Source organism: Daucus carota, chromosome 1 (genome assembly GCF_001625215.2).
Source record: "Daucus carota subsp. sativus chromosome 1, DH1 v3.0, whole genome shotgun sequence".
Classification (NCBI taxonomy): Eukaryota; Viridiplantae; Streptophyta; class Magnoliopsida; order Apiales; family Apiaceae; genus Daucus; species Daucus carota.
In genome coordinates, this window is record NC_030381.2 from 53,198,914 (window position 1) to 53,212,867 (window position 13,954).

Genomic DNA, 13,954 nt, shown 5'->3' on the forward strand with positions numbered 1-13,954 from the left:
TGCCCTGCCCCCTCTCCAACTGAAATAAAAAGGCGAAAAAGTTCACTAGCTATAATCCGCCACTCTCTCTCTAACCGAAACGAAAAGTAAAAGTAGGTAACGGGTATTTGGGGCATTGTCAAGGTTGATATAATAATAAAAAAGGATCAACACTGAAAGGGTGGGGATCGGGGGTAAGGATTGTAGCATTGAAAGTGAACTAGCAGTCGCATCGAGTAGTGCAAGTCATAATGTGGAATGTGACTTTGATGATTTGATATATGTGCTTATATGGGGTCTTTCAATGTTCACTGAACCTCCTCTTCATCATTGCTCCCTTTGAACCTCACGATATCATTATAAAGCTACCTAGTTAGTGCTCAATCCAACCAAAAGATAAACCAAGTGTACCATGCGCGTTTCCATAATCTAAAGTTCCATTTTCATGTTCTTTATATTATACTAAACTCGTCCAATAATACTATATTTAAACCCTAGTATCCTTGTTAACCCTAATACCTTAATTCTGTATACACTTCTATAGCCACTGTGAATGAAGTCGTACTTAACTGGCCTAATGATCTTTTCGGATTGTAAAGCAACATTTTCGGATAGTAGTCGGTTTTGATCAGGTGCCACGTGTTGAACAGCAAGTTGGACCCACTTATTGTAAAAATCTCAGCTAATGACCTGTTGGTCGGTAAAAGGACTGAACGCGATCAAAATCGGTTATTATTACTGACTATCACTTTCGGTCGGTTATAATTGTAAAACCGATAAATCGAGGTCTGAGCTCACGAATAATTGATTTTGTGTTGTTTCAATATTCAATGACCTACAAAAATCAACTATAATGTAATTGATGATCATCAATGAACTAAAATTACAAAATTGATCGATTAAGATATTAACAGACTATCACTTTTAACTGATATTATATTGTTTTAGTATTTAGTGACTTATAAAAATCGATCATCATTCTTGATGAGTTATAATTATAAAATGAACGATTGAGATTAACCGGTCATCATATATAGACGGCCGATCTTATCAACTGATTTTATGTCGCTTTGTTGCAGTGCCTAGCTCACATAGTCGAACTCATCTCGTAAAATTTGAAAAATTATATATACCTTCGTCTATTGACCGAGTCTTTCAAAATTGGTAGGGCACATCGATCAGTTCAATACACATACACGCATAATCCATAAACATTTCGTGCTACACACTATACACACGGATTTATATGTATAAATATATCACAAGGAAGGAATTGAAAGCAAAAAACAGTTACCGATTAGCAGTACTATATATATATATGGTACTTCCAAATCTTTTCTCTCCTCGAGTGTCTTTTTATCATCTTTAAATCTCATTTCATCTATCAAATATCTGCAACCACTTCATAATTCCTGCAGTATAATTAGGTTACAGAGAAAACGATGGAAAGATATCCTGTAAGAGATATTAACAGCAACAAAAGAAGCCACGAAACAGGTCATGTTTCTCAGGATAAAAGCCTGGAACTCAAACTCGCGCCTCCCGGAGAAAACAAGCCTCTTATTTCTCTGCATTACATATCTCATAAGTCTCATAGCAATGACAAGAACAAAAATTTGATGAGTTCTGGAACTAAAAGAGATTTCCTTGACACGATAATCGGGGAGAAAGGCCGGGAGAGGAACTGGTTGACAGGCAGTGGTGATCAAGGATATCAGTCAGGTGTTAATCTTGGTGCTCCCAACAGCTCTAAGAGGTACTCAATTATACAAATTTCTTTGTTTTCTTATTCTAATTGTCTGTCATACAATTATGTCAGCATAATTGTAAATATATGTTGGAATTGATTGTAATCATGCATGCATTTTGATCGAGCAAATATATATGTTGGCTTTATGTACTTAATTGATCCAATATTCAAGAATTTAGGTCTCCTATTATATCCAAGGATCGAAAAATCATAAACTGCTTAACACGTCCCCAACACACGATGGCTGGATACCAGGACCTGTGTCTATCAGTATCCGCAAAGTATACTTTTACTATGCTGACTAGACTTTAACAAAGGGTTGTGTAGCGTCGGAGATGGGGATGCTCTGATGACTGAAGTCATTAGATATATAATTATATTGAAGTATTCTGTACATGACTTAGCTAGCTAGACACAGCTGATACATGATCATCAAGCATAATATCAGAAAAAGAATTATATACTACTCTCTTTGTCCCTTTCATTTTTTTACGTTTTTTTTTTCATTGTTCGACACACATTTTAAAGCACATATAAACATAGTTCCATAACTATTTTCTAAAAATTTTCTTTTTTATAAAAATTTAGATAATAAATATATATTCAGAAAAAAAAAATTCAAAATAATTTGTCAAGCTATGTTTTATGAGAGTATTAAAATACGTGTCGAGCCCTCGTTCCCTAATGTAAACAATTGAGGGGAGAGAGGGAGTACTATATATGATCTTGCTACTGTGAATAATTACTATATATAATTATGATTCATATCGATTTATTTATGATAAGTAAAAATTCTTTAGGATGGATGTACGTCCGATTGTGGGGTGGCCTCCAGTTCGCTCATCAAGAAGAAATCTTCTGAGCAGCAGCAATTCCAGCAAGTTAGAGACGGATTCCTCCAAGAACGGTGGGAAGAAAGGCGAAAAACCCGAAATCACTGAGGATAGTTTGTTTGTGAAGATAAAAATGGATGGAGTCCCTATCGGAAGAAAAGTTGATCTGAAATCCTATTCTGACTACGACAATCTTTCCTCCGCTGTGGATGAACTCTTCCGAGGACTTTTAGCAGGTACATTTCGCGTACTTGGACAATTTTGTAAAATTTCTCTTATGCTGAAATTTTTAAATAATGTACATTTTTGTTTATGAATTGAAAAATATAGCTCAAGGGGAGATATCGAGTTCTGAGAAGGAGAAGATGGAGAAGACGAAGACGATAACGGGATTATTAGATGGAAGAGGTGATTATACTCTTGTCTACGAGGATAGTGAAGGAGACAGGATGCTTGTTGGTGATGTTCCTTGGCAGTAAGCACCTTCTCTAATTTTGTAGACCCCTGCAGCAACTGAGCTGCTAGCTGTTTGATTCAAAATTGTCATGGGATTAGAATTAAACTTATATTTATGACGTTATTTGTGCAGAATGTTTATATCTTCGGCGAAAAGGCTTCGGGTTTTGAAAGAGATCTCCTCTTCCTACCTCAGAAAGTAAGTTCTGCAAAACTCTTTTCTTCTTTTCTGTTTCAAATTCTTTTAAATAGTGTGGTCTACTGTCGTACTATTTTTCCGTGAACAAGAGATTAATGGTTCAAGATGGGAGACATGAGTATGTTACTACGATCATCTCCAAGGACACAAGAAACTTGACGGAAACTAATGTACTATCACCTACTGTATTCAAAAAAATTCTGATTTGTTGAAAAATTCCCCATTAATTCTTAAAAAATATTTTACCATTTACATTCCTATTTAACTAAAAATTTCCGATTTATTGTGGCAAAAAAAAATTCCACATTTATCAGAAAAATCTCTGATAGAAATTAACTGATTAGTTCAGATTCTCGATTTCTGCATTAGTTCAGATTCTCGATTTCTTGCAACCATGTTTATGTACTGATATATATGTATTTGCCTTCTTGCAGAATCTAGGAACAAGGCGATGCGGCGTTTGTTGAGTCGAAATGAAGAGGGACATGTATGGATATAAATAAGCTGAAAGATCTTCACAGCCTACTGCTTGGCCAAGTACTCTAGTTCAATAAGCAAAACAATTATAGTAACTGATTGTTTTCCATTTTTTCCTTCAATGAAGAGGCAAACTGAGGGAAGTAAAATAGCTAAAGCCTAAATGTGATGTTTGCAATACACTGCCAAAGTACGGCATCTTGTTTCTGAAAGATTATATCAGTGTGGTTATTGTAGATATGTGTGATCGTGTATGATAGAGTTTAGAGTTTATATGAACCCTGAGCTTCACACTGCGGAACAATACTGTAAGATCTCAGTGTACACGGCCTCTCTTTTTACCTGTTTTCGTAAAGCCTGCATTAAAATACATACTCACGAAAATACACTAAGATTTGATAAATGCAGAACAAATAACTCTCGGAATTTATAACTGTTTTTCCTTTTAAGCGAGAATATTATTATCTTACAAGTTACAAGCATGAGGCATGGCCTTTCTTCGTATCTGCCTGAGTCCGGAATAAAATAGACTTACTCACCAGTCGACAAAAAGAAGAAGAAAAGGAATGGCAGTATATCACGCTCTACAAGGCTGTTGTTGCATAACGGCTAATAGCTAGTACTTATTGACCTGATCTATTGGTGAGTACATCAGTACTTCAGCTCATGTCATCAGCAACTTGGGAGCTCCGAATTCCCCAGAAGGATCGTGGCTTCAAGGATTTACTTGTAGCAGTAAACAGCCAACCCATTTGTGACTCGCAAGTGGCGCAATATGTAATTGTCCATGCATACCTGTAATATATATATATCTTATTAGCAGAGAACTCCACAGAATCATGTGTGAAGAAGAACCTAGCTATAAAATGAGAGTCTAATAGTCTATCTATCCAAAATATTCCCTGTCTGAGTTAGCACTATGTGAGCAAACCCATTTGCAATTTTACAATGCAACAATTAACAACACTTAGAGAAGTTACAAAAACAAGTCATAAACTTCAAATAAGTGATGCTGTGGTTTAAAACTCATCCGGAATATAGATCCATTACAAACTAATCAAGTCCTAATGAAGATGCTGGATCACATAATTTGATATAATTCCACATTACAAATAGTGCATAAGAAAAGAGAGGCATCTTGAACACGCACACACAATTATTAAATTTGCAATATTTTCTTCCAGCAGCTAACTTTTTCTAAACTAGATATTTGTTAGAAAGAATATTGTTAAGCTTATATTGATACAGCTCTTAAACAGCATAAAATCTACAGAACCAGTAAATCTCTACTTCCAAAGTAATTTTTCCAGAAGTTATTTGTTATAAAGATCATCTTAACAGCCTAGTACTAATACAGCTCTTTAACAGCAGCAAGACTAATATACGGAGGTATTTCTCGTTTAGATATACACACACTCTACTCTGAGAGGGGAGAGCTTAAACTTTAGCAAACTTAAATTGCAAATTATACCAGTTTTCCGGTAACTCCTGTTTGAAATAAAGTCTCCACTTAGACACAAATTTAAATACGTGGAAAGAATGACAATAAAGCAGAAGGTTGTTCATCTCTCCTGTAACCTCTAGGTTTGATAATTTAATATGCAAACCTTTTTATAACTTATTACACCCCCTTTCGAGGTGTGAACTCGACACCTCAGCATCCCATGTAGGGGTCGTTTGGTTCATGGGTATGTGGAATCAGGTATGGGGTTTGTCCATTCCAAACCCATACCTGGTGTTTGGTTGGTAAAAATATAATCTCAAACCCATACCTTAAACCCCCAAGGTATGAGTTTTTGATACCTAGGTGGGGAGGTGGGTATGAGATGGAGGTATGGGTATCCATTCATTTTTGATTTTTTTGTCTCTATTTAAGTAATCAAATATTAATGTTTTATACAAAATTAAATCAATGATGCAAAAATATATAACAATAATAATTTTATTAATTTTTTCAATTAATACAAAATTAATAACTTATTTTTTACAAAAATTGCATATATTGATTCCAGCACTCAACCAAACACATGATATCATATATTGATATCATATATGATACCTCAAACCCATACCAGCTTAACCCGATTCCTCATTCCAACCCGATACCACTCTTCGAACCAAACGACCCCGTAAAGTTACCAACAACTCTCCTAAAACCTTATTGTTTCTATATATTAATATAAGTCTACAGTACCATTAAAACAGTCCCACAAACGTAAAAAGAAGGGAAAGACACTGAAGATTCGAAGGTGCTTCAGCAAAGCATAAAATAGACTACAATACAGACACTTGTTTATAACTGAAACAGCAGCAGATAAAGTTAATATACTAAACCAAATTATTAAAACATATCAGGGAAAGACACTGAAGAGTCAAAGGTGCTTCAGCAAAGCTTAAATAGAATATAATACAGGTACTTGTTTATAACTGAAAAACCGGCATATAAGTATATAGTAAACCAAACTGTCCATATCAAGTCAGCCTCAGCTGAGAAACACTTCAACCATTTATTCACTCGAGTAGGGTGTGACTAGGGTACTCGTGGAACCCATTTTTAGCAATCATAATATATATTTGATGGTTTGCTAAGAGTGGTATTGAATTCTGCAACAAATTAAGCCAATAAAGGTAAGAGTTATACCCAGGAAACCAGCTGTATTTTTTTACTGGATGTCCAACAAGAACCAAGTCATTTGCTGCCAAGAGAGTCATTACTTCGTGGACAAAACCATGTGGATTTACATAAGCACCAAGAGGACCATCACTAGACATTACTAGCATATCACTACGCCTTGCAATCACCGTCTGCTTGCAGGAAGTAAAAAAAAGCATATTATATATATGATCACACAGTACAAGGCACATAAGAGAGTATTTAGGGAAACGCCAAAAAACTAATAACCTGACAAGTTTTGCATCGAACACGATCAAATTTCTCAAGTAACTCAATTTCTCGGCGCAATCTATAGGAAACCCCATCAATTTCCAAAAGTTCTTGCCTTGTAGATTCAGACACCGGCATTTTGCTGGCAATATGAAATGACATAAGGTCAGGTTTCTTTACAAACCCATCCATCTTTGGTGCCTTGACAATCTTATTCCACAAATCTGACAAATTTAGGCAGAACTATTAATTTCAAATAGTAAAACCAAATATCAGCACACTAGGATTAGGCTCAACTATCCTTAACTATCATTTTCTTTGTTAATGCTACCATATTGGAAGCATGTCGTTATGTTGTTACATTCTACATGCCATATTCTCTATGTCCACTTTGCTCCAGTAAATCCCAGCTAACCTAACTTAAGCAAGTTGATGAAAGCCCATATGATGCACAATAGAAAAAGAAATTCAACACAAAAAGACTCATTGACTACTGACCAGTCCAAATATCCACAAACAAATATTTTCAAATCATTCGGTTGGTGATGTTTGTTCATATAATACAAAATTAGAAGTGGGGGAAGAAAGCGATCAGCATGGCATGTACTCTTAAGAGATCAAGACATATACATGACATGTAACCTTAGAGATCAAGTCATTCAAATCTCTCACCTTATATACAGTTTATGAAGAATAGTAAAAAGTATATATAAAGAAGGCATAACCATCTATCAGTGACACCATAATGTAAAAAGAGTTGATTATCACGTGTCCCAATTAAATTTTGAACCATTAGTATTTCCTTCCTTTTGTTTAATGTTAAACTGGAAGGATATCAATAGCCCTCCAAACAATTTTCATCCGTAAGAGTTCAAGTGAGCCCAGTCAAATTACCTGCCACATGTTGAGCAAGGTGATATGAGTCATACATACGATAAACCCAACTGGGCCAGAACGCACTTGGAGCTTCCCTCAACCTGCTTACTGAATGCTTTCCTAACCCTACAATTCGACGAACTTCCCGATCTAATATTACCTCATTCCCAGTTTCCAAACTAGCAATTGCACTCTTATTGTTGTCATCTGAATGTATTGAGCCAATAGAGTAGGCTTGGTGAGATCCACCTGACTGGTGATCTGAATCAGACCCAAAGTTCTCCTCCTCCCCACTTGTAGACACATCATTTATATCAGAACTACAATAAGACGAGGCAGGAGCAGATTCACTCGGTCTCCTTTCATTCAAGGGATGTTCACTTGAGAAACTATCCTCTGACATTGAATCTGAATCACCACTTCCATTTCTATGCCCATGCTGTCTAGCTCCAAACCCACATCTAGCGTGCAAACTCCTCACTGTTGCCAATCGCCCAACAGCATCCCTCGGTGTTCTTAATGGGGAATCTTCTTGGATGATTTGGATCTCTCCACATGGCTAGAAAATAGTAAATAGCACAAGTTTAACAAGAAGGGACACATAACAAAAATTCCTTCTTGTAATCCCAGCCAAAAAAAAAAAAACTAAACCGGGAAAACATAGGAATCTTACTGCTCCCTCGACATCAATCCATCGGCGTCTTAAGCGAAAACGTTGTTGACCACGAGTAAGGACATTCAGCGAACCATCCTCTAACCGCCTGAATTGCCTTATCTGACAAAGGCGGCAACAGAATTTATTTATATAATATACATGTTTTCATATATAGTAGCTAAAAATAACAAAATTAGATACTCGAGGGAAAAAATAATACGTATTCTACCTCTGCTGTTGTTCCCGTGGTTGCAAATTGTAGTCTCCCATTATTAGTATCTCTATAAACTCGAACCTGAACAGATATCCATATTTCAATTTAAAGGTGATTAGTGGAAAAGAAAATCCAAGTCGCCAAGAGCAAGTAGAAGCGGATTTAATCTACATACCACACCCAGGGTAAAGGGAGCATCAGCTTGTTTTAAAGCTCTGTGCAGAGCCGCTACAAAATTTGGTTGGATAACTCGTAAAGGAAGGGTGGCCTCCGGGAACAGAACTACACCTGTTTTAGTTGAGAAGAAAAATTTTAAGTATATATTTTTAAAAAATTAAATGTGTCAAAAGATGATATAGATAGTATTCAAATATTAAAGTGATATCATATTCACTATGAATATGTTGCGCATATATGTATACTAGAACAACATGACAGGCTAAAACTGATGATTTTTAAGTACCAGGTACCTTCACATGCGCAAAACTTCGATTTATTAAAATCACCAAGCAGGAAGGAATCAATCTAAAATTTAATAAAGCATGCCTAAATTACTAAGATATAAAGTTGTGAACAAAAAGATTAGCTGTAAAATGTACAACTTGTTTGTTGAAGGCTTCAAGCACTTGGTGAACCGGGCATACTTCCTGTCATTTATATTTGGAGATCATCACTTTTAAGCACAATTTTATATATGATGTAAAATTATATATATAGATATATAGCGAGCGGAGATATTACAAACCTAAATAGGTCAAGGTGTCAGAGGGAACAAAGTTGACAGAGAAAAACTAATGAGCAAAATGATGGATTGTATTTACTCAATACAGTGATTGACTAATTACTAGGAAATAGGTATGCACAAAAACAAATAGAGTCGATTCGAAATCAGTGACCTGACAAGGATAACGTAATCTAGAGGCAGTTAATATTAAACATTTTCAAAGCAACATAATCAAACGTAAAACGTTCGAAACTAAAAAACTTTACCAAAAAGTGAATAGTGATACATATCTTATATATACCTTCTAGATAAAACAGTGGGAGGTTTAGTACGGCACCACCATCTAAGAAAGCCATTCTACTACGAGTATCTTCAACCTCTGCCAAACATAAATTGAACAGGAACTAGATTACGGATTTATCAAACATCTCAAAATTAAATTTCCACAACAGATACTTAAAAAATGATTGAGCAAGGTAGCATACCTCCGAGATAGGTATGTAAGGAAGCCAGACAAGGGTCATATGCAAATTCAGCTAAAGCAGGGGTCCCTCCAAAACGGTCACTGGAAAACAGTAAATGACACAACGGTGTAACTACATTTTACACAAGTGATAGATTAACTATATTTACAAAAAAGTAACACAAACAATACATAATACTACAAGACAATAAAATGTTTGTTGCAAGGCGGAACTCTGAGAAACTTTATGTTGAGATATCCTGCATCAATTTGGAGGGTTTAAATGCTACTTATATCCTCACCACACAAAATAGGTTCTGAGGTTGACAGAATGCCATTATCATGTATCTTTTATTTACAAATATAGAAAAATCTAATTACACAATACGAAATTACAGTCCACTTGCAGCAATACGTCTATCAATCGTATGTACATATACTAATTTTAGGACGATTCATAGCTAGAAAAATATTAAATTACCATTACTCAACTTGGTTGGGCACAAAACATCTAATTATAACTCCCACTTCTCATTTCTAAAAGTAACTCTTGAATCAAGCACCCTATGCACTCCTCTGAATTCTGATTTTAGTTTCTTCATAGATGACAAATGAGAAGCATGCAACGCATGGTGTTATTTAATCATCAAAATTTAAAGATACTGAGGGATAGATGAACGCTATGGACCCTAAATTTGAACTTGACACATGTGTACCAAACTGCTCAACCAATGGAAAAACACTAAGCTTTCTCAGTGGTTTTAAATTATCAGTTATAGGCAGTCCTAAGGCTGGTAAAAGGTATGACTGGCTTCTTTGCTTTGGTGTTCAAACCCAAAGCATTAAAAATGTGAATATAGATTACTTGGAATGGTTGTGGCTTGAGATTGATTTTGACCATATAAAAAAAAACATATCCCTTCAAAAGAACATATTAATCATAACAATATATCTAGAAGCTTTCAAGAAGATCATCCATCTTAATATCAGTCATGTTGAAGAATGCTTAATCAAGCTTATATAGACATGTATACAAGTTTATAAAGATACATACGCAGAAATGTGTAATGGCTTATAGACACACTCACAAGCATATATAAATTATTGTGTGTGTGAATATAGAAACACAAAATAAGAACTTCTTCGTAGGGTCCTCAATTGTATTTTATACTCGCACAAGCACAATTGACTTGACGGATATATATACATAGATATGCACAAGTTTATACACACGCATATATACATTCACAGATGTATCTACAGACATGTATGAACAGATACTCAAATTTTCATTTGCCTTTCTTTAATTTAAGTTTGTCCTATAAAAAATGACATCGAATTAAGGACATGCACAATCACACTAAACATCATTTATATATATATATATATATATATATAGGGGAGTGCTCAAATACAAACCAATCTTAAAATACAAACTACAAACCACATATAAAAATAACAAAACTCATACACAGTAATCCATTTTTCTTCCTTTACTTGGATCTACTTTCTCTCTCCTCGTTTCTCTTACCTCCATCTTTCTCTCAACCTGCCGCGATGTAAATCAATATAGTTTGCTACAACTGAATTTTGTTCCCATTGAGATAGATACAAATATATAGATATAATTTAGTGCTGAAGTTGTGGTGCTTTTGGTATTTGATGATGCTACGTTTTGGTAGTGGTGATGTTGGTGATGGGATGTCAACGGTGGTAGTGCAATGGTAGCGGCAGAGGTTGAGGCGAATTCACCCACCATCACGTCTCCACAAATCCGCTGTTTACGCCTCCTGCTATATACTTTTGTGATTTTCGCTTTGCAAATTAGTGATTTGTGCTATATAAATTAGTGATTATCACTTTAGAAATTGGTGAAACAGCGGGTACAGCACAGAAGCTAGTGACAGTGACACCGGGATGTGGCCGTGTTTTCAGACGACGGAGGTGAGGCTGGAGGTGACGGAGGTGAGGCGGGAGGGCACGGTGGAGGTGAGAGTGGATTTGGTGGTGATAGAAAATAATGGAGGTGGTGGTTATGGAAGGGGCGGGCGGCATAGAGGTGGAGGTGGTGATGATGGAGGTGACAGCGGAAGCGGAGCTGAAGGAGGTGGAGGTGGAGTTGGTGGAGATGGGGTTGTCAGAGTTTAGTAACACTAAAAACGGCTGATTACTAAATATTATTGTCATAATCACCAGTTTGTACGTTTGTAGCATAAGGAGTTTGTACTGGAATAGGACCCTATATATATATATGGGAAAAAAGATTCTTAAGGCCACAACAGAGAAGTTCTTTACTTGATATAACAATATATTTTGTGATTGGTTTTTCATAATCCAAGTGTACGGATGAAAATAATTTCGAAATTTCAATGATTCACTGTATAATAAAGTTTATGCAACTTAAGTCCTAGATTACTGGTTCTATAACTGTATTATTTTCGTAGGTGATTGTATATTCTTTGTGAAGAAACAATTGATCTGAATAACTAAGTGATTTCAAAATTTACATGTTTTCTTATTTTTATGTGACGATAACATTCGTACAGTTGAATTTCTCATCAAATGAGTAAATAAGGTTTATATGAGGCGCCTTAATTAAAAAAGTTCTGTAGTGAACAAGTGTGTGTGACAAATATGCGCATACGAGAGCATACATGAATATAACATAAACATCTATAAACTTTGCTAACAACATAATCGATAACTCATACGAAGCTCAACACTACATAACAATAAATCACTTCAACAATCACACCAAATACGTAAAATATTCACATAATTACTTGTCATCATCCGAAGATTCGTTCAATCCATCAACTTCTTCGATCATCAACTCCTCGTAATCTAGGCCCCTAATTTCTTCCATCTGGTGCCTTTCTCTCTCTAGAGCTCGATCCATACTAGCTCTATCTCTACAATCACAAAATTAGCCTCTTGTATTACACACAAAACATAGATATACAGGCATATGTATGTATATAGAGCAGTGATTGTAAGTAATAATTGATTAACATGATGAAATTAGGTCAAATTTGTGGAATTAAAGAGTATGAGGTGTTGCTGACCTGAATTTTCGATCGGAATTGGCGTCTTAGCCGGCGAATTTGATTTATCGGCGATTAATTTCAGTTTCGATGTGAAATTTCTGGAACGAACTGTGAAATGGATTTTTGTTTTTACAAACAGAAGGAGAAATAGAGCCGATTGAATGTTGAAGCTAATAAAACTTTGTCGCTACTTTTATCGTAAACTAATTAAAAATTATTAATTGTTAAATCACGGGGGAAAAAGGTTAAGTAAGTATTTATTTCATTCTGAATAAATTTTTATATTAAATAAAAAAAATTCCAAATTTTCAACTATGCCCCCATCATAAATTACTGTTTAAGTTTTTTGTAATTTTTTTTAAAAAATGATTTTTAATTATTTCATTAAATTCTGATGTTGTTGGAATTAACCATAGTCAAGTTTTTCTAATTCTTTTTAAATCTCCTCTATCTTCGAATATTATTTTCTCTGTTTTTATAAATGACTTTGGATTCTTGAACAAACTTCAAATTTTAAACTATATATAAAATGATTGATCTAAAAGAAACAGATTAAAAAATATGTATCATATGCAGTAATTCAGGAGAAAATGATTAAATAATTATATTAAATACCTGATTAAAATTATTTGAAATATGTATAAGAAAAAAGTTACCAACAATAATCATTTTAATATGCACTACTAGCTAGGCTGACTCTGATTAATATCAAACACTTCTTACACTCCTTTAATGAATTTGCCAGAGTCGCACAACAAATCTACAAACTCGAAAAACACATCTATAACACAAGTCTCCGATTCCTCTGTGACATTGAGTAATGGTGGTGAAAATCTTCTGTGAAGACGCCGTTTTTATAAGTAGAGGCCAGTATTTTTTTAGTGGAAGCTTCTAAATCGGCAATATCATCCAAATATATCTGCCGGCTTCTACATTCCACACTGCAGAACCCCTGATCACCCTTGTACATGTACACATCTTTATCTGCCCTCAGTTTCTTTCTGCACAAACAACACAAATTCATCGAGTACCGACCATCGTGATCCTCCGAGATGCATGATCTGCCACTGCTACTAAGCTTCAGAAGATCACGAGATTTAACAACAACGTTGGAGCTCAGTTTAGAGCAGTCGGTGAGATTGTGCAGCGGAAGTTGTTGTACTAGAATCCGCAAGCCTACTGCAGCAACCTTAGCCTTGGCGACTTGATCATGAGCATTCATGTTTGATCTTGCAATTAGTCGCATGTTCTTCAAGGCTGGAATCACAAATGAAAGATAATGAGATATTTAACAAGTGAAGCTCACAAAGGACACAGTAGTCAACCTACCATACACCACGCGTTTCATTTGATTTCTTTTCATTTTATTTTTCTGAAAACATCACGTGTTTCATATT

The 13,954-nt window shown here is 35.2% G+C and overlaps 3 protein-coding genes across 3 annotated transcripts; 1 reads left to right on the plus strand and 2 right to left on the minus strand.

Moving 5' to 3' along the window:
- The first annotated feature begins 1,256 nt into the window (after positions 1-1,256).
- Positions 1,257-3,930, plus strand: LOC108204829 (auxin-responsive protein IAA26-like). The gene is made up of 5 exons (XM_017374460.2): positions 1,257-1,735; positions 2,530-2,798; positions 2,893-3,037; positions 3,152-3,217; positions 3,652-3,930. Exons 1-5 carry the CDS (start codon positions 1,422-1,424, stop codon positions 3,656-3,658), a joined length of 801 nt encoding a protein of 266 aa, XP_017229949.1. The 5' UTR covers positions 1,257-1,421; the 3' UTR covers positions 3,659-3,930.
- A 165-nt stretch (positions 3,931-4,095) lies between these two features.
- On the minus strand, positions 4,096-12,723 carry LOC108204828 (uncharacterized). The gene is made up of 11 exons (XM_017374457.2): positions 12,576-12,723; positions 12,294-12,422; positions 9,533-9,612; positions 9,349-9,426; positions 8,499-8,611; positions 8,339-8,404; positions 8,128-8,229; positions 7,473-8,013; positions 6,597-6,802; positions 6,336-6,499; positions 4,096-4,489 (listed from the first exon to the last, which is right to left on the minus strand). The coding sequence occupies exons 2-11, from the start codon at positions 12,407-12,409 to the stop codon at positions 4,354-4,356; spliced, it is 1,602 nt and encodes a 533-aa protein (XP_017229946.1). The 5' UTR covers positions 12,410-12,422; positions 12,576-12,723; the 3' UTR covers positions 4,096-4,353.
- Positions 12,724-13,338: 615 nt separating this feature from the next.
- Positions 13,339-13,803, minus strand: LOC108197138 (FCS-Like Zinc finger 17-like). The gene has a single exon (XM_017364655.2). The coding sequence runs from the start codon at positions 13,801-13,803 to the stop codon at positions 13,339-13,341; it is 465 nt and encodes a 154-aa protein (XP_017220144.1).
- Between the last annotated feature and the right edge of the window lie 151 nt (positions 13,804-13,954).